This window comes from Pyricularia grisea (assembly GCF_004355905.1).
Source record: "Pyricularia grisea strain NI907 chromosome Unknown Pyricularia_grisea_NI907_Scaffold_1, whole genome shotgun sequence".
Taxonomy (NCBI): Eukaryota; Fungi; Ascomycota; class Sordariomycetes; order Magnaporthales; family Pyriculariaceae; genus Pyricularia; species Pyricularia grisea.
Window position 1 is genome coordinate 2,073,790 of NW_022156716.1, and position 23,371 is coordinate 2,097,160.

Below are 23,371 nucleotides of genomic sequence, written 5' to 3' on the forward strand. Positions count from 1 at the left end.
CCCCCCCACCGCAATGTGACTAGGAAATCCGGAAAAGACATCTTCTCCTCACCGATATTATATTGCGTACCCGTTTATCCAACGCCAAGCCACTGCTCTTCCAGTGGCCAAGACCGTTGAAACAGAGGAAGCACATGGCAGGCATGGGCAGATTGGTGGGGAATTCTTCCGTCGTCACACCTCCGTGGTCCCAGTTTGGGAATAGTTTCCCAGCGCGCATAATTTGGATCTTGCTTCCCCATGTGCCGTGTTTCCCCACGATCTCGGCAGATCGATCAAGATTGAAATCGACCTTTTTTTTTGGTGGCGACGTCACAGGGCTTATAAGATGTGGTCAAAGTACATAAACGTTGCTGCTTTTTCCCTTCGTTGGGAGAATAGATATGCGTTCAACAGGCTCGGATTGTACGATTTGACATCACTTGTATAGCAGGTATTCCACAAGCACTTCTCCACTACTGCACAATGAGGCTCACATCCCTCGTCCTTGGCTTGGCCGCTTTTGCCGGTGCCTCTCCATCCAAGATCCTAGAGGCACGCCAGTCTGTATGTTGCAAGTCAGAATAGAAGGTCCTCATATAAGAGTATAAACTCTCTAACAATATCTTATCCAGGTCGGAGACGGTCCCTTCGGCCCAGCTGTAAGTGACAGTTCACAGCAATCTCCTCTCCGTCTCCATCCCACCCTGCCCTCCACCGCACAGCCTCTAAAGACACGTCCCCAACAATATATATAGGGCTTCCAAACCCACTCCAGCCTGCCCCGGCACACCATCTACCGGCCCAACAACGCCGCCGCGGCGGGCGCCATGCCCGTCTTCGTCTGGGGCAACGGGGCCTGCTCGGGCGACGGCACGTCTGCACGCAACTTCCTGGCCCAGATCGCCTCGTACGGCTTCCTGGTCGTATCCCAGGGCACGCCCGGCGGCGGCGGCTCGACGACCGTCGACCAGATGCGCGAGGCCGTCGCCTGGGCCGCCAACGGCGCGGGCGGCGCCTTCAACGTCGACCGCACAAAGATCATGACCGCTGGCTATAGCTGCGGCGGCACCGAGGCGTACGCCTTCATCGACGACGCGCGCGTCTCGTCTATTGGCATCTTCAACAGTGGCATGCTGGGCAACTATGACCTGGCCAAGACTATCCGTAAGCCGGTCCTTATTGCTCTTGGTGGGCCGTCTGATATGGCTTACCCGAATGTGAGTATTTCCCCCTTGCCCCTGTCCCACCATAAAGCCGTATTTTTGTATCTGTACTTTAGCACATGCTTATCACATATTTATACAACACACAGGGAGAGCGCGACTACAACAACATCCCCGCCAGCACGCCCACCTGGAAGGGCAACCTGAATCGGGTCGGGCACGGCGGCACCTACGGCGAGGCCAACGGCGGGCTGTACGCCAAGGCGACCTACAAGTGGCTGCAGTGGCAGTTCAAGGGAGACGCGAGCGCCGGTGCCTACTTTGTCGGAAACGCGGCCCTGTCCGACGGCTGGAACAACATCGCCAGCAAGAGCATCAACGTCGGAGGCACGACGCCCGGCAACCCTCCCCCGACCACGACCAACCCTCCACCCTCGACCAACTGTGCTGACTTGTACGGTCAGTGTGGAGGCAGCGGCTGGTCTGGCCCAACTTGCTGTAGCCAGGGTACCTGTCGGGTTTCTAACCAGTGGTACTCTCAGTGCCTGTAGGTTTGAGCGTGGTTGGCATGGGTATAGTGCTTTTGTGGGAGATTGCGAGCATTGAATACAGGTAAAGCAGCGCATCCTAGTAGTACCGCGGCTGTTGTGATTTTCCTTCTTAGCTTATTCCTCTCTTGTTTGCTTTGAACTTGAGTCGAGAACCAGGAGCATATTGGCATCCTATTCTCTTGTATGTAGTTAATTCTTTGTTACTTATTTTTGGCTAGGACATAACCATGGCGCATTTTGGTTGCCTGGTTCATGTTGTCAGCCCCTGACATAATCCGTACCCTGTCGCACATATCTTTCATGTAACACTTGCTTTGAATTTTCTTCCCGCCATGTGTTTTTTTTTTTTTTTTTTTTTTTTTTAAAAAAAAAAAAAAACACTCTCAATCGAACCATCACCAGCCCGGATCCTGCCGCAGAATAGCCGGCGGGTCCCCAAACCCACAGTTCGGCGTCGGGCACACCGTCACGGTATGGATGTACTTGATTCTCCCACCTTCGATCCGAAACTCGTGACTATCGTGCAGCCCACTCGGCCCAAACCTGAGGAACACCCCAACGGTGCCGTACTCCTCGTCAACCACGTACCGCCTGTCTACCATCTCGATCCCCTCGGGCACCCCCGTCGCGCACGTACTTCCCGGCTGCGTGTACAGACCCCCCTCTAACCGACGGCACTCCTCATGCCACGGCACCACGACCGAAGAGTTACTAAACAGATCCAGGTACGCATCCGCCGCGGCGCGCAGGACCTCCCTCTCATCCCGCTCCGCCGGCGCAATGGCGGTCCAGTCCTCCTGTAGGACATAGTGCAAGCTGTGCCTGGCGCTGAAAAGCCAGTCCTGGGCGTCGGTGACCAGCGTCTCGATTTTTTCGATGGCGCCGGCGTTGGCGTCGAGGTATATCTGCGTAGCGAGCTCGTAGGGGTGTGCGTCGTCGGTGACGATGAGCTCAACGTAGCCCTTGCAGGCCTCGACGTCGTGCTGGGCGCGGGCGTGGTCGATGCGTAGGGGCTTGGCGAGGATCGAGGCGTGCAGCGGCATGGTCGCGTTGCCGTTCTCCGTGTACAGCATCGCGACCAGGTCGGGCGCGAGATGCTGCAGGTAGCGGGGCTCGCCGGCCGACTGGGCGGCCACGTAGCGGCTCGTCGCTTGCTCGAGGAGGGCACGGGTGCATGTTGCCGCTGCGCTGGCGGTCGTGGTGGCTAGCGAGAGCCAGGCGGCTGATTTCATGTGCATCTTGGCGGTTTATGAGTGAGTAGGGAGGGAGTGTAAAGATGAGCACGAAGTTATGAATGTGATAAGTAGCCTGTTATATACATGCCGGCTCGAGACTTAACTCTAGTGTTACAACGATGTACCGGCAAGATAAACGCGACAGACAGTTGTTTTTTTCCCCGCATAGGTACACTCCCGGGACTACCTGTGTTTGGATATTCGTTGATTTCAATTTTGCCGGCAGTCCAAAAGACGGCAGAGATTTGCCAGACCATCAAGACCCGGCACTTGATCCAGCTGCAAGCAAGGGAATTGGTTTTACTTGCTCTGCGCAGAGGATTAGTCTCGGGAGTGTTGACGGTCACAACAAAGAGATATATGTCTAGATGATGGTAATGTAAAGGTGAAACGAAGAAAGAAGCATCAAAATAAATATTTACAGAAATATTTCAAAAGATAAAACGCCAAACAAATGCTTGCTGTTAGTCCCGAAGCTTTTAGTGCGCCTAAAACATAAGAAAACAATACCTCGAAGCTAGGGAAAGGGGTATAGAGGCTCAGTTCCACACCACAAAACTCCAAAAATCAAAATGTATCAACGCTACTTCCATATCCGTTGATCGAGTGTTAGCGCTGTATTGTCAGTCACCGGTCATCATTTTTTTACGCAGACGGAAGACCGCAGTTAGTAGGCAGGTCGCGCTTCTCGACCGAGTCCGCCGAGCCGGAAGCCCTAGGCCAGAACATGGAACGAGCATCACGGCGGAACCTGAGTTTTCTCTTTCCTTTGCCCTTTCCTTCCTTGTCGTCTTTCTTGTCATCCTTTTTGTCGTCCTTCTTGTCCTCTGGCTTGGCCCCGAGGTCGATGGGCTTAGCGTTGGGTGGGCGCTTGGTGCAGGTCTGGTCGAGCTTGAGCATGTTGCCGCCCCACCTGCACTCCCTGGTTGCCGTCTTAAAGGCGTCGATCTGGTTCTTAATCTTGTCGACGTCCTTCACGATCTTCTTGAGACCGCCGTCGACCAGAATGTCGTACAGCACCAGACCGGCGTACTGGGCCAGGTTCTCGTGTTTACTGTTCTGGCCGTAGTTGTCCGAGACGGCCTGATCCTTCTGGATAGCGTCGGTCCAAATCTTGTTGTCAGTGAAGCGGCCCTCAACCTTTCCAAAGTGCGAGTCCTTGGCGCCGAGGTCGGCGGTGTGCGAGACCTCGTGCAGGAAGATGCCGATTCCCTTGGGGTCCATCATGAAGGCGAGCTGGTCGCCGAGGGCGTAGGCGGCAGCTGTCGATTTGGCAGTCTTGGGCTTGAAGAAGGCGGCGTGCTTGGTCGCCTGGCGCAGCTTGGCGGGCACCATGCCAAAGAACTTTGCGATGTCCTTCATGTTGCTGGGATGGTCCTTGGCGGCGCAGAGCAGCCACGGCATCTTGCAATCACCATAGGTGACCTCGTATTGGATCATGCTGTTTGGTGAGACGCCCTCTCTCTCGGCCATGGTCTTGCAGTCCTCAGAAATGATGTTATCCTTCCATTGCTTGATTTCTGTCTTTGGTGTAGTTAGCTTCTTCTCTAAACCTTCCCAGAGCATGTCTAGGTTCGGTAGCAGTGGGGGTTTGTTAAGTTTGTCCTGGGCAGAGACATGAGCGGCCAACCCCGCGACGGCGAGGAGAGCCGCCAGCTTGACCTGCACCATGTTAGCTGTGATGACTGTGTAAGTATACTCCTGTTTGGGTAGAATTAATTGTAATCAAATAAAATCTTCTGTCAGTAGGTATTAAACTCCGCCTGTCTGTTTGCTGGTTGTAGCTTGTTGGAAGTTCAAAAACAGCAACAACGAGCAAGAGTCTGGGGCCTGGTCCTTTTGTATCGTGGGTCAAAATGTGGTACGAAGATGACTTAGAGTAAGCCATCCTTGAGAGGTGTCTGCGCGACAATCCTCACCCATCCATCCTGCAAAGCATATCTCCGAGCGTCCAAAACTCATTGTACACAGTAGACGTCAGCTTGTCAGAATTCCGACTGTGGCTGGTGGCTTGTCCCTTGGGCCTTCAAGTCGGCCATGACTGATGATGCGCAGTCTCGTATCTTAGATCCTCAAGGGGTGTGAAATCTTTTGCATCTGCCGGACAAGCTTTTGTCGGTTCCGGGTTTCCTTTTTTTTTGCTGTGAGAATCCTCATGGGAGTGAACATCTGTGGTACTTCCCCAGGCTCCCGAGATCGGTGAAGCAGACCCTTGGTCCCGCAATCCGCTGCAAGTAGATTAGCGTTGCGGGGCCACCCAATAACGGCACTCAACTCGGTGGAGTAAACAGCCGACGGAACGACCCCCTTCCACGCTGACGATTATGGTCGGTGCGACTACAACAGTAAGCAGTGTCACCTTTACAGTAAAGCACCAAGCAAAGACCACCACCACCACCAGCATCAACCGGCCGAGCCATGTCTTTGATTGCTGCCGACAGTTGCAGCCATTGTTTGCAACCTGATGTTTATGTTGATAATTCATGACATTACGTGGTGTCGCAAAGCAGTGCTACCATTATACAGGCAGCGACGCGAAAACCTGGGACAGTAAAGAGCTGAATTCAGCCCTGCTGCTACTCTGATGCAGCGCCATGCAAGCAAGCCGGTACTCTGAATGCGGATCGTCGCTTTTTCCATCCAAGCAAGAAGCCGTGCCTGAAAAACATTCTGAGTAAAACAACAAGGTAGCATCACGTGTTTCATCGGAACTTTGTCTACGAAAACCACCTCCCACGAACGACCCATAACAGTCTGATTAGTAAATTTAGAACTATTCTAGTCTATGCACTAGGTCCCCTTCAACTTGATTGTCTCATCTGACCGACCAACTCAAGCTTCAGAGGCCATGTTCTCCTAACACAAACTCGTGTCTGGATGCAAATATGACGGACCCCAAAACCCCGGCAACGTCGGGAAAGCTGACCCGGATTGGCTCGCGACGATTTGCTGCCGTTCCGGCACCCGGCGCACATGAAATCAATTTCTGGCTGCCACCAGGTCCAGTATTTGTTTTGGATGAAATAGATGGTCAACGTTATGTTCTACCTGGCGATGTCTCTACCTCCTCAACGGCAGAGAACAACTCCGCACCTGCAAAGTCTACCGTTCTGGATGGCAAAGGTCTCTGCTGGGCTTTGCCGGAATCCCCCTTTTCCTCCCAGCCGGCCTGCATGTTCGAGGCCGAGCCCAAGACCGCCCGAGTATCCATACGTCTGAACCCTCAGACATCCACCAGTCATGATGAACATGCCCAGGATACCGCCAGCGTGGTCGTAACCATCCACGCCCCCAATGCGACGCTCACTTTACACGCCGCACGACCCCACGCCGACGTCGATGGCGGCGAGTACGCGCTCGACTTTGAAGGGGGCAAGGACCTCGCAGATGCCATGGCGGGCTTCTATTGGGGCACCATTCTCCCTTGCGTCGTGGAGCGGACCACGGCGGCCGACTACCCAGACGCCTCGGGTTACGTCATCAGCACCCTGGCAGACAAGTACGTCGGCACCTACCCGGACGTCGACCACGAGTTCCAGATCAAAGGCCGGCTGGCCGCTGGCTCCGCCGTCGACCTGCACGTCGTCCGCCGCATGATGGAGCTGCAGTTCCGCATGATGCGCGAGGACCCTTGCGGCCTGTGGCGCGACCCCTGCGCCGTCCAGCCGTCCGGGGATCGCGAGTACCACGTCCGGCGGAACAGCATGGATCGTCGCGAGAACGCCGTCATGTTCCTGATCACGGGTAACGTGGAGATCGTCGAGTCCGTATGGCTCTACGTGGGGCGCACGGGGGATGTCGAATGGCTGAGACGCCATATCGAGGACCTCGAGGGTGCTCTGTCCTGCGTTGAAGGGTGCATCGATCCGCTGGGACGGCTGTGGTCTGACGTCTACTACGAAGACCAGGTCATCAAGGATGGGCGGGAGACCATGGCTGCCGCATTGGCGATACGGTCCTTTGAGCTGATGGACGAGATTGAACGGCTGCTGAAGAGATCTGACCGTGCCGAACACTACAATACACTCGCCGCCAAGCTCGCAAAGGTCATCGCAAAGCCCCTACCGCTAGGCTGCTGGGACGAAACTAACAAGCGCTTCATCGACTGGGTCGACCGATCAGGCAACGTCCACGACCACATCCACCTCCTGGCCAACGAGCTCCCCGTCATGTTCGGCGCAGCCTCCAAAGAGCAGACCAACGACGTGCTCGACCTCCTGCGCAGGGAAGAGAAGGAGTTCCAGAGGTTCCCCAGCTTCCTCGCCGCGCGCGTCCAGGACTACACCGACAGCGAGATCGGCGACGGCGGGCCTTACGACCTATGCGCCGCCGGGCGGTACTGGTGCTGGGACGCCGCGTTTTGGTCGTGGCGGGGCCGGCGCGACGTCCTGCTCGACCAGCTCCGGCGCGTTGCCAAGATGGGGAAGAGGGATGAATACATCATGGGCGAGCGGTATGACATGAACCACGTCTACTATCGCGACGGCCCTCCATGGCACGGGGCTGCGCACTACTACGAGTATCCGTGTGTCTTTACCTGGGTACTCGTAAATGAGTACCTTGGGGTCAAAGCGATTCTGGATGCGACTGACCAGAGGCAAGGTGAATCAGCTGGAGCCCCTGATTTGAGAATCGCCCCGCGGCTAGTTGGACCTGGTTCAATCACACTTCGCCAGGAGGCATACCAGTTACAGTACGAATACTCTTTCACAGCAGTCGACTTCACTCTGGGTGAAACAGATCAGACAGGGAAGTCGGCGGATATTTTGCCGTACAAAAAGACATGCGGCCAGTTTAAGCTGAGAAACTTGGCGTCCAATAAACGGAGGTTCGAGCTCGACCTAGAAGCCTTGTTTCCACATGCTAGGGAATTCGAAGTATTACAAGACTGTAGGTCAGATACGTTCTCACGGAGCGTTAGTTTCAGGGTTTGGCTTGATGCTGGAGATGATGTAGTTGTATTGGAGAAATAGTCAATTTTTCTTTAAATCTGGAAACGCAGTAATACAAAGCCGCCTCTCATAAACCATAATATGAACCCTTTCCCCTTATTTGCCCCGTCTGGTGAAATATTTCCCAATACAACGCACACGCTGCCATAAACCTTTTGCTTGAATAGACATCGGAAGTTCATCGTCAGCTTGCCCTCACAACTCTCGTCTCCTCAAGATTCATTGGATTACATAGTCCGTAATCGGGCAGCAAACACCCATTATCATAGACTGGAAGCTGGACACGACACTTGTCTATACAAATTTGTGCTCTTTTTTGTTCAGCTGTCCGAGATACCGAGTAGCTTGGCCCTCTCTTCCAGGTGCTTCAGTTGCGGTTCGGTTAGAACGCCAGGAAAGCTGGCGATAAGCACAGCAAGCTCTTGTCTCAAGCTTGCGGCTGCGTCGACGCAGCTTTGATGCAGGCGGGCAGTGCCTCTGTGTGGCGTCTCGATCTGATCAGGGATTATTTGCAGTCCAGCGTGCAACTCCTTTATCGTGTGTTCTTTGGCGAGAACCATTGATGCAGGGAGAGCGTAAAGATCGAGCTTCCTGACTCCAGAGACAAACCATCCAAAGATAATCACATGCTCTCTCGGGAAGTCCTGCACGGGGCTTGCGGTAGCAAACTTAAGCCAGTATCTATGGGCGAAGTGCAGTAGTGATTCCATGCAAACTTTGCGAAGCTCGGGAATCTGGTCTAATATACATCTCATCGTCAGAGTTGCTTTCATGGAATGTGTGGCTCCAAACCAAAGTACGGGCATCATTGTTGACTTACCCAAGAAGCCCGTTGATTTGGCATAGGAAAATCCTGGAATAGAATGCTGGAGTATAACCAACTGGGAATCGCATCCGACTAGGTTCAGGTGCACTCGAATCGAGCCGTTCTTCTGGATGTAACAGTTCCAGAGAAGATACGTGACAAGCTCTGTAAAGAGCTTCTTCATTCCCAAAACCCAGGCAATGAAAACGGTCTTGAGAAAGCAGTAGTCCTGGTTGTTACGCACGTTGAGTATCCAGTTCGCAGTCCAAGGACCCAGAGTCTTGATCATGTCTCTCTTGTCAGCTTCAACGCAAACATCGAAAAGATGATCATTGGCCAGGGTCTTGGGGACAAGATCGAAACGGCCATGAACTATGTTGAGGAGAACCTCGAGGCCTCGCGGGCTGTCTTCTGGTAGCTTGACTATCCACTTTCCCTCGGCAGGACGACTCTCGAGCCAAGGTCCGGTAAGCATGGCCTTGAAGACAGAAGAATGACGGCAGAGGGAATGCGAGTCAACCTGGAAAGAGTGCATAAATCCGACCTGAAGATGAAGATCGCCTGCTGGGTCGAAGATCACCGTTGAAGCTGATGGGATGGGGTTGGCTGATGCTGGCATGAAAAGCGATCCGAGGGGAGTTGGATCTGTTTTTTGCTTCTTTGCGGGCGGAGGATCACCTCCTTGACCTTCAGGATTGTCCATGGTTTGATATAGGATGAAGGGATGCCAAAACTAACTGCCGTTATGTCTTCTGGGGGCGGGTTGTTCTCTTAATGGGAAAAGTCGAGTTGTGATTGGGACACATCAATGGTGAAAGCTGGAAAGCTTTGAGGTTATTCAGAGATGCTGGGCGGGGGAAAAAAAAACCCAGGTTATGAGGATTTTCATGATTGAATCACCTGCCTCTCAGATTGATGCAGTTCCTGTTGACAAGGGCCCAAGTGCGTGCCTTCCGTTTGTGGCATTCTGCTTGTGGCCTCCCGTTTGTGGCCCAATCACAATTTTATATCGAATTAGGTCTCCCGGGTTGCATTCAGAGGCCGGTCTACTACCCAGGAAATCGTTTCCCAGATTGCTAGCATTGTCGTTTTCTCTCACACACACACACACACATCTCTCTCTCTCTCTCTCTTTCTCTTTTTTTTTTTTTTGGTTGGAGAGATTGCTGGGTACCTTACCTTCCTGCGCAGTAAATCAGGGCAGGTAGATTGTAATTCGAATCCCTCGCATGATAGCAAAACTGAAAATTGCCGTTTATGGAAGGACCCGGGACACCTGCTGAGGTCAGCAATCATCATTAGAAATATACAACATATCACGATGATGAAATGACAGAGCAGCTACCCACGCTGTCACCCAATCATACCATCTTGGGTAGGTAGATCGAAATCTTTTTGATACACTATGGTATCATAGCTACATGACGAAAAGAGGCCATCAGCCACGTTTGTGGCTGACTACCTAAATCAACAGCACCTGGAAGTAGCAAGTTTGTTCAATCTACAGTATGGACATTATTCCCGCGAGACGATTCTTGTCACAATCTATGATATGACTACCGATAACAAAAAGAGGGACCAATTAGCGATCAAAAATGTCATGTACTCGTAGTATATGCCGCGGTTCAAAAGGACTCAAGATGGATGACCCTTAAACTGAAAGACAAAAGAAACATGCATAGCCTTGCTATCACCGCGAAAATATACTTCCTTCTCGGTATCTCACTGCGGTAGTGTCAAAACCATATTGAGAGATTGTGGCAAACACCACTGCTAAGCCGCACATCCAAAGTTCGGAGTAGATGCCTCCCGTTTAGAGTTACTCACGACTTATGTGGTGGCGCGGAGATGAAATTTCACCTTAAACTCCGCTGAGAAGATTTGGGCAGTGTCAGCTTCTTCGGCAGGATTGGCAACCACCAAGCGGTGTGGCCCTTGTATCTTGCAGCGGGCGCAAAAAAAAAAAAAAAAAAAAAAAAAAAAAAAAAAAAAAAACCATACCGGCGCAGTCAGCATTGGCATGTCGTGCTTGTGTGACCTTCCCCCCTTGGCTGACCTTTCGGGGTATTTTGTGCGGGTTGGTTGTCGTAAGCTCACAAAGAAAACCCAGTTTGCGTGGTACATGATCCGAGATGGAAGGGTTGTAAAACCGATCAAAGGAGACTCAAGCTGCCGTGGAGGGAAGCTAGTGTGCGTCACAAAGGATCATCCGCGTCGCGTCTGGCTTGACAAAGATCGCCAATCGGGGTCCCCTGAGAATAGTCAGGTCGCATCGCACCAAGATCATCGTGGGCGTCAATAGGAGGCTGGATATAGGACAGAACCAAATAAAATTTTGTTTCCTCTTCGAGACTTGTATAGTCTCCGTCAATACTGGTTAGCAAATATTTGTGAGCACCGTCGTGTCTGGGGCCTATCTCAAAACGGTTTCTAAATAGTTAAGACACAGGCGATCCAGGTACCAAATAAAGCCACTACAAGGTACCAAATCAACGGGCGGACAGTTGTCTCTGTATTTTGTTTTTCGGTATCAGGGCCATGTAGCTTCCCAATGTTTTTCGTTCCTGGGTTTCTTTTTTTTTCCCGTTATGCGCAAACTGCAACCCCAGGGCCCTTGTGAGTGGCCCGTCTCAGTCAGATGATGCGCGCCAGTGACCAGGGCGATGCGACCACGAATCGCAACATCCTTTTCCGGTTCCTGACATTGCTTCTTCGGCTAACCGATGCCTTCGAAATCTGTCCCTTACATGAAGCTCGCTGCTGGCCCGTCTGATTGCAGGCTACTACCTAGGTTAAGGGAGGTAAGCAGTAATTACGGTAAAGTGCCGTATATACACATCGATCCAGACTGATTAGTAGGCGGCCACCATAGAGCGCAAGATACCTAGATAGGCTTTTTACCACCGCAATTATGAAATGAGCAAATGCTCCGGTCTAATGGTAATGTGGGGGATGAAAAAAAAAGTTACAACCGCCCGCCGTAGTTGAATTTGTTGTTGGCAGGTGTTGCGCGCTTGCCGAGACTGGGGATATGCTGGCTCCAATAGTGTTGTTGTTGGCATCCCGTCCGATATGAGCTCAATCCAGAGGGGCCCATGTAGAGTGCCTACCTACCTTACGAGTGAGGGAGGGGACCAGTACACCTGGGTGAGTTTAGGATATTGATTTCGCATGCACTGCGTACATACCTGCCTTGGGTAGATCTGAATTGAATAGTTCGGAGAAGATGGAAATGGCAGCGAGAGACACGGCCTGATGTTGTATGTTACTAAATCTTTCAATCTTTGTTTGGTCTTAAGTCCAGTATCCAAGATTTGGCCAAATGTGTTTCCTGTTCCTGTCTTTGTGTGATCGGCAGCTCCGCAAGCCAACAAGCCAAGTGGGTCTCCTCAACCCTTCAGCTGAGCGCCAAACAGGCGAGACCCCTGGATGCAGCGCAAGCGCGACGCTTGATCCTGGCAGAGTCCTACGATGTATTACTTTTGGTGGATGATTCTGGACCGTCTGACGTATCCAAACCTGTTCCTCGAACAGACCTGGTAGAGCCCTACCACGGTACGTACCTGATAGTAGTATATACTCCGTACTGGTACTCTATCTCCATCCCCAGCCACCTCTCAGGAAGGTGGACTCGAGACTCGGCACATATAGTGATGGACTCGCAAGCATATGCATGTCGATTTTCTTCAGAGGGGAGTAAAAAAAAAAAAATCAAGAAAGGGAAAAAAAAAAAAATAGCAAGATAACAGTCGCATTTATCGCGAACAACAATTGTAACATCCAAAAACCTTAGCTTGGTATACGTATATACTGTATTCATGACCAACCAGTTTCAAACCATCTCAGCGAACAGGTGTTACGAACCGCGACGTTTGCGCATTAAAATGCCTGCCGCCTTGGCAGCCAAGTCTGACGGTTTGTCGCACTGATGAAGTAAGCGGCGGGTTCCTCTGTACTTGCAAAGCCGATTGTCCCCTGTACAAGCTACCGAACCTTATCTGGTCTCTCGCACCGTCGGTCAAGTAAGTCCACACGGGATAATTCAATGTATTTTTGTCACATTCAGCTCCTTAATCGCTAGCAGCCATCGATACGATCAGTCTGACGCCAGTATGTGGGCTTGAGGAAGCTACAGTGTCCTCTTTCCTATCATACCGCTTGTTGCACTCAATTGGCCAGATCCCACCTGAGCCAAATTTGGCGGTGGTTGGTAGATTGACGCCGGAGCGTGCTGACAGAGTCGGTTCTCCTTACCCCCCTGATCCAAGCTCGGCTGCCGACGGCTGCCCGATGGTAAACGTAAAAGAGCAAAATTTATTTCCTGGTGTGTGATCGGATACCGCATTTATTTTGATTTTATTTTGTCTTTTTTGTGCGGGTTTCACGGCTGCGCAAAGTATCCGTTACGTTCGCCTTGTTGCCGGACGAAGCCATATCCTTGCAGCCTTCCCCCTGGATCATTTCTATGGATGTTCGTTGAGCAAGCCTTGTCCTGTCAGGTAGTGCACTCGGTAAGTGTGTGCATTGAATTACTTTGACCTTGCATGCGTCCGATCTGATGGCGGCGGTCCTCGGGCATGGCCACCTAGGTAACCAGCTAGCCAGCTAGGCCAGGCCAATGACCAGCCATGAAGCTCATTGATGGGCCCGGGGCGGTCGGCCAACTATCTCACGCATACACACACGTACACACACACCCACATCCCTGGCGTCCACTACGCCCGCTTTTTGGCAACTCTGCGTCGCCCTGCTTCTTTCTTGTCATTCCAACCCACTACCGCGTGCCGTGGGCCCTTTTCTATGCGCTGCGGTTCCATGGAAGAAAGGATCGAGGTGGAGGAGGCGTTGGCCATTCACAGTTGCCGCATTTTGCCCAAGCTCCATCACGAGGACGGGCACTGCTAACTTACTCTTTCGAACATATCCCTGTAGTTAAGTCTCCCCCCCCCCCCCTCTTTCGCCTTTTCGCATGCAAAAATAAATAAATAAAAAATAATCACTTGCGCACAAGTCGGCTTTGGTCGTTCCATGCATTGGGGACAAACACCACATCGCCACATACACAATCCCCTGCCTCTCGATCAAAAGCAAATTTGTTGATAGAGAGTCGGGCTCAAGTACCCGCTCGAGCAGATATTGGTGGTGTCTCTACAGTAGCTAGCCGGTCGAACCATTTTCCCTTTCGTTTTCTAAATTAATTTTTTTTACCTGTCTTTCTGTTCCCGCAAAGCCTGAACTTTAGTTAAAATAGACATCCATAATATTTCGTAAAACAAAGAAGAAGAAAAATACCAGTCAGACAATCTTGGGGTTGGTTCAGTCGTAAGTCAACAATCATCTGGAACCGAGAATTCAGAAGCCGCCCTGCTTGCTATCTGTACCTAAAGGAAACTATACCCAGTCTAACAAGGTACCGCATGAAGTTTTAGGTACCTTACTTCACAATTGATCGCCTGATCGCCACGGTACCTTTCTGCTACCCCGATTTCTCAGCAGATCCCACACCCCACTTGCCTTGTACCTGGCCCTGTACGTAGTACACTGCATCCGCGCCGGTGCCTTGTGCCTGCCGCCCGAATATCCCCGCCAGTGCGTATTTGGGCCCAATTCTTGGTGGAGAGTGACGCCAGTCTGTCCCGCCGCCCCTCTCGACCCCCCCAGTCTTCTTTCTCGATCAATTGCAGCCCGTCGCCGCAGCGCCGTCTGCATCGACCTGATTCCTCCCACTCTTCAAAGACAATTGTGGGCGTCATACGTTCCATTTGTTGATGTGCGACTACGCACTGCGACTGCGCACCCAGGAAAAAGAGCAGATCAAGTTTGTGATAAGCTCTGCTAGGTGAACCACCAAGAAAGACAATATCAGACACAGACAGACAATATCCTGACCTTTTTAATACTTTCTTTTTCAATCGCAAACCCGACAAAAACACCAAAGTCGGCCAGCATACCTTACCTTTACCTCCATCCTCTACCCGACCTGAGGTAATCTCAGCATATTCGGAATTTTGCTCTCCTTTCCCCTCTTTCGCTTCCGTCTTCCGTCCCGAAATCCTCAATCAACTGCATTTTTCCCTCGTCGTCTTAATATTTCTCAAACAACCTAGCCACCGCATCTGCCTTTATATAGTCACACCCCCCGGCCCTTAGAACGCCCCCCCCCGCTTAAAAGGGTCGTCGACATCTTAGCTTTGAACACTCCCTCGTTCCCCCCGCCAACAACTTTGGCAGGTTGCATGCTTATGTGTCGCTCGCCGTCTCAGCCTCACTGGGTTGGGTTGGCCACATAATACGTGCGACCACCCCCGCGCAGGTGCACGTTCGGTTCTCATCCATCCCGAACTTTGGTAATTTCGCCAACGCTGTCGTCCACAGCTATGGCTGCCGCTTTCCGCCCGGCCAACAACGGTCCTGGGCATTCCGAGGCCTTGCATGAAGGCCGACCCCCGAGCGCATCGCTACAATCATCTGAGAACAGAGCTCAGCAGATGCATTCGACTGCTCCGATGGACGACGCAACGACTCCTACCAGGGCCACCTTCAGTCGTGGCAACTCGGCTGCTGGGGCGAATAGAAACAGCACTGGGCTGGTGTCACAGAAGCCTTTACCAACATCACCATTCCCCGATGCCGTTCAGGTTCCCGAGCCATCCGAAAAGCCGTCATCACAAGGAGAAAATTCTCAACAACCAACCACTCCAGCCGATTCGGAAGACGTCGATATGAACGCATCCGAAGGAGAAGACGGAGGAAACGATGACGCAGGATCCGACGATGACAGCCTCAACGCTGATGGCACCAAGTCCAAGAACAAGAAGAAGTCGCAACGCTTCTATTGCACTGACTATCCACCTTGTAATCTTAGCTTCACCAGAAGTGAACATCTGGCTAGGCACATTAGGTACATACCCTGGATTACTTGGTGTATTGTGTTGAATTATCTAACCTTGTCTACCACATCCACAGAAAGCACACGGGCGAAAGACCGTTCATGTGCCATTGCACAAGAAGGTTTTCGAGACTCGACAACCTGAGACAGCATGCCCAAACTGTCCATGTCAACGAAGACATTCCGGCAGACTCGCTGGCCGTGGCGAGTTCCAGGTTTGTCCGACAGGTGCGACCGGATCGCGTGCGACCCAACGGCAGGGCCAGGACAGGAACTGGTGGCAGCGCTGGCGGGCCAGCTCGTGGCCACTCTAAGTCCTTGTCGACATCTAGCATAGCCAGCATCGGCTCTTTGGGATCCAACTATAGCAATGCACCACGCGATGATCCCGCCCGACGACGTCCTCCACCACTGGTTATGGCCGATCCCCGATCGAGACTGTCACTCGAATCATACCGCAGCGGTGTTGACAGTCAGTATTCATATCGAGCAGCATCACCCAGCGACTTTAGCACCCCGACGTCAGCTACTTTCTCCACTGGCCAGAGCAGTCCGCGGTGGGCATCGGGGATGGCATCACCTACAACCTCTCACTCGCGTGCTCACAGTATGTACAGCACCGGCAGTCAGACCCCCGGAAGGCGACTTTCTGTGCCATCTGTTGCTGGAAATCCTTTTCAGTCTCCACACGGCGCGACCCCTGCGGTCGGGAGACCTATGTTTGGACCATCAGGGCTTAACACATCACATTCAGGCGTCTTTTCTCCCAGCAGTGCCAGCCTGCTCTCGTCGCCCACTCTATCTCCGGCGGGCGGTTGGTCTCGGCGCGAATCAATGTCAGAGGCAGAAGCGATGGAATGGAGACGAAGAACGTGGCACGTTGAGCGAGACTTCAATGTCGGTGGCAGCCGCCTCAGCAAAGTTATGAATGTCGATGAGCCCATGACCGCTCCTGATGGGTCTGTCCGGCTGCCTGGCATTGAGTCCTTCGACGTGCCTACCCCCCTTACTCCCCCTCGTAGGATACCATCACCAATGATGGTAGACTCTGAGCCAAACGCACCCCCTGCCCTCCTACTACCAGATACGAGGCCGCGGGCAGAGGCCCATCGCCCCCCGCAGTGGGACAGGGATATGAGCCTTCACCGAGGCCTCACCAAATTGGATATTACATCGAGCAGCTCACCACGCGACAGTGCTGGCGCTTGGGCAAGCGAGGCCAACAGCGCGGTACAAGCACAGGCTGAGCACGTACGAGAGCAAATTCGCACCCAGCCCACCGTCAGGTTCGATCCCGAGACGCGCGTGGTTCCGATTCCAAACCCGGCCCCCTTAGGCCCACCCCCTACTAGCAGCAATAACATGTTCAGAGGCCATCAGCACACGATGTCTGCGCCCTCTATTACCTCTCGTGAGTCCAAGAGGCATGGCTGGTACCATCGGCCGAACCCAATGACTATCCATGCCCGTATAAACGAGGGTACGGAGCCCAGGGAACAGAGGGTATCGCACGTGGACCGGATGATGCATCCGAACTTCAGCGGATTTTCAGGTTTCCCCGCTAGGGAAAACCCATCGCCACGACACTCGGTACCAGCATCAAATCCGCAGGTTACGCCTATCAACCGACCTGGTGAACAGCACGGTGAAAGAGGCCAAAACCAACAGCCTGATACTTTGGACCGATTCAAGACTCTCGTCGCCGCTGCTACGGGAGGTGTGCCGACGGCTACCGCTTGCTAGGAACAAACAGACGCTTAAACGGGCTGCACGGTCACGTCCCATCTCTCGTCGGCCGTATCAAACATTGACCATGACACATACATCTCCTTTCTTCACGACTTTTACGACTTTCTCCTTTGTGCTTATCCTGAATTGAATTTCTTGTAGCGCGCAGTTATGACTGGAGGCACAGCACAGCATTGAGACGAAGACGGAACTTGATTCCACCCAGGGCAACCGGACTTTCTTTTCCTTTTCGTTCACGATGTTGCATACTCTCTGATACGGTCTGCGTTTACTTTATTTGCTCTTCTTATTTCGCTAACTTCTGCATTCAAAGTCTTCTCATGTTTGACGCTGCCATGCTTTTCATTCATCTTTCCTTTCAGGTCGGCTGTCTGTCTGTGTTTTTGGTTCAACAACAGCCAGGTGAAATCGCTAGAGCTCTTTTGGTCATTTACTGCTCGAGCGTGGTTATAGTCAGTTACTTGCTGGCCTACCCATACTTGGGATTGCATTAATCTTCTATGTTAGGTTTGGTTTCTTTCAAGTGATAGCACCTAGCCATCCAGGTACCCTTGTGAGCTAACAGCGATAATCTCGACTTCATTTACTATGTACAAGCTTGCTGCCCTGGTTTTTTTTTTGGTTTTTTTTTTGGATAGCATGGAACTTGGCTTTTTTGTGGGATCATCATGGAAGGTCTACGGCACTGTCTTTCACCGGCTTTTTTTGGGGATTTTCTTTACGCGGACGGCTGTCTATTTTGATTAGTTTCAATCCTATCTGATACCCAAATACAGATTGCTCACAATATTATTACCACGTCCAATTTCGTGCGCAAAACGTACACTAGAGTCGAAACTGCCATTGAGTTTCACAGCTGAAGCTGAAAGGAGCAAACCATCAGGCTATCACATGTCTGGCGTTGTCGGGGTCATGACAGAGGCCACACCAGGGGGTGGACTTTTTGCCTCTTGTTAGGCGCCGTGCCTGGATCGGCTACCACGAAATGTAAGCTGCTGTCACTGGAACTCGCCCATAGCCAGCGCTGCGCTGCAAGGAACAAGTACCGAGGCGATCAGGTAGTTAGCCCAACCTCCTCACGGATTTGGATGCTGCACATGATGGCTTGGGACTCGATTCTTTTTTCTCTTGTCGTCAAGGTCTAACCTTGTTCGAGTACACTACTCATGGGTATACGTTTTTGCAGTAAAGTTAGGTGTTTTGCCTCCCTTTTCCTTGGTCTCCCTTTCTTGATGGGCCAGACCCAAGGCAAAGCCTTAACAAATTGTATCCATACTGTTTTCCAATGTTTCCCTTTTTTTCATGCCCAAGGCTACCTATTTCGGCCCAGCTATACACACCCTCAACTGAAAAAAAACCTCCTGTCTTGTACCGATTCTGTCCAGTCTTTGTCTGCTTAGCGTAAAATAGGGTTTCCGGAACTGCCTCTTTTTTCAACCTCTTGTAGAAAATGAGAAATGAAGACGGGGGAAACAAAACTAGCTTTGCCGAGCCAATTTCCAAGACAAGTAAACAGTGAGCTACTGAGCAGGCATGGACCTCGTAAAGAAAGGTTTTTTTTTGGTTGGTTCGGTCGGTCTATCTTTCTCACCTCCTCCAACCCGCGCCTTGCAGAGCAACTTGGGGCTCTCTGTGCGACTAATTCTTTTCCCCATTTGTTTTTCTTCCTTTTCCCTTTTAACCTTATTTGGTTTTTTTTGTGACAAGCCCGTTGAAATCGCGCCTTCTTATACGGAAGTACCTTTGTCACCCTTCACCGCTCCTTTTTTTGAATTTTGTCCTGCCATTTTAGGAGTGAAACTAGAGTTTACGCCGAGAGGGGAAAAAAGATAGTGTCGAGGGCTGGATTACCTCAACTTTGTAAATTCAGTGAGCACACTCCCCTCCCGTCACATTGGTATCGGTCCTATTCCCCTCTTCTCTCTTTCTCTCCCTCTTGAGCCTTTGTTTTTTTCTTCTTCTTCTCTTTCCCATTTTTTTCTTTGGTCTGAAAAAGAAGAAGAAGAAAAAACATAAATGACAAAAAGACCTCCACGCCTCGCCGTTCGGACTCGCGTTCTACCGGGCGCCACCTTCGGTGAAGCGTTGGGAACTTGGGATGATCGATCACCCACACTCTAGCTAGCTCCCTCCTCTCTCTATGGTACCCTTGCCTCCCCCGGACGATGGACTTTGTTTTTTTTTCTACTACTTCGTATGATGCAAGACATTCATGTCCTGCAGAGGCTGGGGAGGCGTTTTTTTTTTTTTTTTTTTAATGCTATGTTGGATCTAGTGCAAGCTCTAGTTCTAGTCCATGTGGTCTAGGCTTTGCTGAGGTACTTTGTCATTTTTTGGCTTTATTTTTTCCTGCATGTCACGATCGGAGCCTGGCGAAACTCCATTATGCGCCCCATTCACGTGAAATAAGCTCAAAAGTCTGGTGGCGGGCATGTGGTCTTTTTTTTTTTTTTTTTTTTTCCCCTTTGCTGTTAGATACTTTTTTTTTTCTGGGGCGATTCAGGCCATCTCTCTACTGCGCATACCATGACGACCCGAAGTGTCTTCTAACGACGTGAAGTCGAATCATGACGGCCGTCGCCCTTTCGCCTCTCTAAAATGGCGAACTGATCTACTCTTCTAGAGGTGATTTCGTTTTCTCGCCCAGCCCAGCTTATGCAGTCAATCTTGGGGTGATGTCATGGATCTGTGGCATGTACTGTATGTAGGCTATGAAAATGGGGGATTCTCTCTGATAATACATGTAATGCAACAGTTCGCTTATTCCAATTTCTTATCTCTGAAGCCATAGATGCACCGCAATCGATTAAGATACGAAGGGGCATTTGAAGGAAATACTCCAAGACACCGCGTATCCAAATTGACTTAGGACTGGATCCTTCCCACAGGTTGACTCTCGGGCTCCTCAAGCCTAACAGGTTCTCAACTGTTCATGTTAACAGGTTCAAGGTCATAATCGTAAATATTCATGACTAAAAATGTATATGAGTTTGTACAAAATCTTACAAGTCTCAAAAAATAAGACCGAAAGTTCCACATTAGGTGTTGTCTCAGCTATAGCACTAAACGTCCAGCATGCTCTTTGGTTGCTGGGCAGGGCGCGCCATTGAGGCGGTGCTATTACTTCGCTCCGAGGGCTGACGGCGACTATCGCCGTTGTCCCTATAGGGTGGCGGGGGAGGACCGTCCGTCATCAATTCGGCCCTCCTCTGGGCATAGTCGGAACTATTACCAGAAGCGGGGAAAAGCATTCCGGCAACGGCAGCCATGGTCCTTTCATTCCGCCGCCGATCAGACTTTCCCGCGTATGCCTCCAAGTCTGGCCTTGGCCTGGAAGGGTTGGGGGAAGGGAGATCGCCGCCGTTGCTGCTGCCGTTGCTGTTTGGCCTCTGCATTGCACCCATCTCCACCGTATTCGGCCCCGTAGAACTGTTGAGAGGTTGCGTCTGATCGGTTGTAGGGCCAGCGGCTGCCAGCTCAGCCTCCAAGACAGGATCAACACCCCTTCCGCCAACTTCGCGAGCATTGCGTGTAAGCCGTTCTCTCATGGTCTCGTTAGGGGGCGGGACGTCGCCCCTCACCCTCCGCCACCAGGTGGGCTTCTTGGTGATGCGTAGCTGGGCATCATGCTCTGCACCGCGCAGGCGTCTTTGTCGTATGAGCTCCTGGTCCTCGTTGGGACGCATGAAACCAGCAACAATATTGACGTAAACGATCAGAAGGGTAGGGAGGAATCCGCCAAGGTAAATCGCAGCGACGTTGCCCTTGATATTCATCGGCGAGTTTTCCCATGACCAAGGTACCAACGCTTGGTACGCGACGACGACAAGCGACAGGAAAATCAACAAGTGAAGACGGAGAGGCGTCAGTTTGATGATCCCTATGGCTCGATTCAGCAGCCCCCGGTTACGAGGCTGATACTCGTTGATCGTATGTCGGAGCGACACCAGGATGACGAGCCAGGCAAAGAACAGTGCAAACGATCCCAGCTTCAGTCGGAGCTCCGTAGCCGCCGGGATAGCTTCGAGCCGTGTCTGTTCAGGGGATCTTTGGAGCTGAAGCGGACCCCAGTTTCTAGGGAAAATGAGAAAGAAGTTGAGGAAGAGGAAGGCGTAGAAGACAAGCGGGATTAGAAGCTCAAATCTGTAACGCCGACCATCCTCGGGCAAGGAGAATGGGTCGGCATCGATAAATTGACGCTCCATCCAGCTTCCCCAATGACGGACCGACTCCCAAACAATGGCAATGGCGGCCATTTGTATCAGGTACCAAAAGAAGCTAACCAAGACGATGGGAAGCTCGGGCAGGAAAAAACGGTCAACGTCGACATTGGAAATGAGTCCAGCCAGGGCCAAGGCGCACGCAATGATTGAGAAGTACCACTGCCATCTCCTACCGACGGGGTAGAAGCGCTTCTCGACAGGTAGGTGTAGTCGCCCGTGGCGGTCGAGGTTGACCAAGCTGAGAACGATGCCAATACCGAAGATGGCGGCGAAGGCCATTCCAACGCCAGCCCGAGGGCCGATATGGTGCGTCGGAGTATAACACCACGTCGAGTTCATAAAAGTGCCGTTGGCGAGGATGCGTGTGGGTGTCCACGGCTCGGCCATGATCATGCACCAGTCCCAAGTGCCATTGGAGACGGTCTGGTTGCTGTAGTACTGATAGTTCCAATTCCGTAGGGTGGTCAGATTGAAGTGAACGCCATTGATGATGGTATCCGTGGCGTTGTCGCCGGGCGGGAAATCGAGTAAAGGCATCGCTGCCGTAGGTCTTTGTCTTTATCACCGAGGTCGAAAGCGAAGGAAGAGGCTCGCTTCGGAGTCCACGGAAGGTGGACTTGGGGTCGTCGAGTCGGTCTGCGCTCGTTCGGATCACTCGGACATGGAGAAGCAACGGCAACCCGAGGAGGGCATGTCGTTTGCTAAATTCCTGTGTCGGCCAAAAAGGTACGTACAAAGAGGCTCTTCGGGCAGATGAAGGAAACAAGGATATTTGAACAGCCGACTCAAGCCATGGCTAATGAAAGCCTCTGGATTTGCCGAACGATAAAAAGTCAGCATGGGCGTGCCGAGCCTCCGAAGATTTAAACATCTGAAAATGTTTGTTTGGCAGAGCGAATGCTTGGGTAGACTGTGCCTTGCGATCCGCGCCCCAGCACTAATCCCTGCACCCAGCATATACAACGACTCGCGACTGGGCGATTTCCCAGGCATACCCCACTAAATCGCACCACCCACGATGATTTTTCAGTGGTAATTCCTGCTGGAGTATGGAAGTGGGTTCGGTCAGCCCAGCACTGACACCGAGAACAGATGGATTTTTTTTTTCTTTTCAACGGATTTGAAGCATTCTTACAAATTACAGTAAGTATAACTTGCCGAGTAATTGCAACTGCCGCTGCATCAGAGCGTCCTAATCGCCAACGACCTTGCACATTGAGGTAGTTTACAGGCTTGGCAAAAAGCAAACTACCGCAGAATCATACAGTGCTCATGCCGCACAGCTCGGGCCATACTATTCCATTCAACACAGATCCGACGGTGGCTGACAGAGTGAGTCTTCGCATTAGGTATGACCTCATTGCCCATGTTAATGGGGTTGTAGTGAAAGCCACTATTAAGCCAGGGTTGAGGATGCTACCTTGCGAAATGCGCATTGCATTTTCTAGAGTTCATAGATGAACCCGGGTCAGGATTGAGCTGAACCCCCTTCAGAAATTTTTTGACCCACTTTTTCTCTGAAGGGGGTTCAACTTTTCAAAATCCACTTTAATTACACCGTTATAATTGGTCGAATTTATGGAGAATAATATTTTTTTGCATATGCGGTGCACATGCACCGCATATGCGTATATATATAAAAATTAACAAATTTTATATATAAGTAAAATAGCATATGCGAGGCACATGCACCGCATATGCGTATATATATAAAAATTAACAAATTTTATATATAAGTAAAATAGCATATGCGAAGCACATGCACCGCATATGCGTATATATATAAAAATTAACAAATTTTATATATAAATAAAATAGCATA

General features: G+C 51.4%; 10 protein-coding genes across 10 annotated transcripts; 4 read left to right on the forward strand and 6 right to left on the reverse strand.

The window, feature by feature from the left end:
* Nucleotides 1–465: 465 nt before the first annotated feature.
* On the forward strand, nt 466–1,696 carry PgNI_00581 (uncharacterized protein; the record flags this gene model as incomplete). Its single annotated transcript, XM_031120659.1, has 4 exons — nt 466–546; nt 615–641; nt 738–1,199; nt 1,295–1,696. 4 exons carry the CDS (start codon nt 466–468, stop codon nt 1,694–1,696), a joined length of 972 nt encoding a protein of 323 aa, XP_030985999.1.
* A 395-nt stretch (nt 1,697–2,091) lies between these two features.
* Nucleotides 2,092–2,934, reverse strand: PgNI_00582 (uncharacterized protein; the record flags this gene model as incomplete). Its single annotated transcript, XM_031120660.1, has 1 exon — nt 2,092–2,934. The coding sequence occupies one exon, from the start codon at nt 2,932–2,934 to the stop codon at nt 2,092–2,094; it is 843 nt and encodes a 280-aa protein (XP_030985996.1).
* PgNI_00583 (uncharacterized protein) lies at nt 2,477–2,706 on the forward strand (the record flags this gene model as incomplete). The annotated part of the gene is given in 2 exon segments (XM_031120661.1): nt 2,477–2,495; nt 2,507–2,706. The coding sequence occupies 2 exon segments, from the start codon at nt 2,477–2,479 to the stop codon at nt 2,704–2,706; spliced, it is 219 nt and encodes a 72-aa protein (XP_030985997.1).
* Nucleotides 2,935–3,576: 642 nt separating the features above from the next.
* Nucleotides 3,577–4,602, reverse strand: PgNI_00584 (uncharacterized protein; the record flags this gene model as incomplete). Its single annotated transcript, XM_031120662.1, has 1 exon — nt 3,577–4,602. The coding sequence occupies one exon, from the start codon at nt 4,600–4,602 to the stop codon at nt 3,577–3,579; it is 1,026 nt and encodes a 341-aa protein (XP_030986002.1).
* A 1,214-nt stretch (nt 4,603–5,816) lies between these two features.
* Nucleotides 5,817–7,887, forward strand: PgNI_00585 (uncharacterized protein; the record flags this gene model as incomplete). The annotated part of the gene is made up of 2 exons (XM_031120663.1): nt 5,817–7,821; nt 7,859–7,887. The coding sequence occupies 2 exons, from the start codon at nt 5,817–5,819 to the stop codon at nt 7,885–7,887; spliced, it is 2,034 nt and encodes a 677-aa protein (XP_030986003.1).
* Nucleotides 7,888–8,203: 316 nt separating this feature from the next.
* PgNI_00586 (uncharacterized protein) lies at nt 8,204–9,391 on the reverse strand (the record flags this gene model as incomplete). The annotated part of the gene is made up of 2 exons (XM_031120664.1): nt 8,204–8,622; nt 8,704–9,391. 2 exons carry the CDS (start codon nt 9,389–9,391, stop codon nt 8,204–8,206), a joined length of 1,107 nt encoding a protein of 368 aa, XP_030986000.1.
* A 2,262-nt stretch (nt 9,392–11,653) lies between these two features.
* On the reverse strand, nt 11,654–12,372 carry PgNI_00587 (uncharacterized protein; the record flags this gene model as incomplete). The annotated part of the gene is made up of 2 exons (XM_031120665.1): nt 12,269–12,372; nt 11,654–11,794 (listed from the first exon to the last, which is right to left on the reverse strand). The coding sequence occupies exons 1-2, from the start codon at nt 12,290–12,292 to the stop codon at nt 11,654–11,656; spliced, it is 165 nt and encodes a 54-aa protein (XP_030986001.1). The 5' UTR covers nt 12,293–12,372.
* Nucleotides 12,373–14,127: 1,755 nt separating this feature from the next.
* On the reverse strand, nt 14,128–14,686 carry PgNI_00588 (uncharacterized protein; the record flags this gene model as incomplete). Its single annotated transcript, XM_031120666.1, has 2 exons — nt 14,128–14,416; nt 14,664–14,686. The coding sequence occupies 2 exons, from the start codon at nt 14,684–14,686 to the stop codon at nt 14,128–14,130; spliced, it is 312 nt and encodes a 103-aa protein (XP_030985994.1).
* Nucleotides 14,687–15,065: 379 nt separating this feature from the next.
* Nucleotides 15,066–18,025, forward strand: PgNI_00589 (uncharacterized protein; the record flags this gene model as incomplete). The annotated part of the gene is made up of 2 exons (XM_031120667.1): nt 15,066–15,589; nt 15,655–18,025. 2 exons carry the CDS (start codon nt 15,066–15,068, stop codon nt 17,318–17,320), a joined length of 2,190 nt encoding a protein of 729 aa, XP_030985995.1. The 3' UTR covers nt 17,321–18,025.
* A 2,363-nt stretch (nt 18,026–20,388) lies between these two features.
* On the reverse strand, nt 20,389–22,086 carry PgNI_00590 (uncharacterized protein; the record flags this gene model as incomplete). Its single annotated transcript, XM_031120668.1, has 1 exon — nt 20,389–22,086. The coding sequence occupies one exon, from the start codon at nt 22,084–22,086 to the stop codon at nt 20,389–20,391; it is 1,698 nt and encodes a 565-aa protein (XP_030987358.1).
* Nucleotides 22,087–23,371: the final 1,285 nt, after the last annotated feature.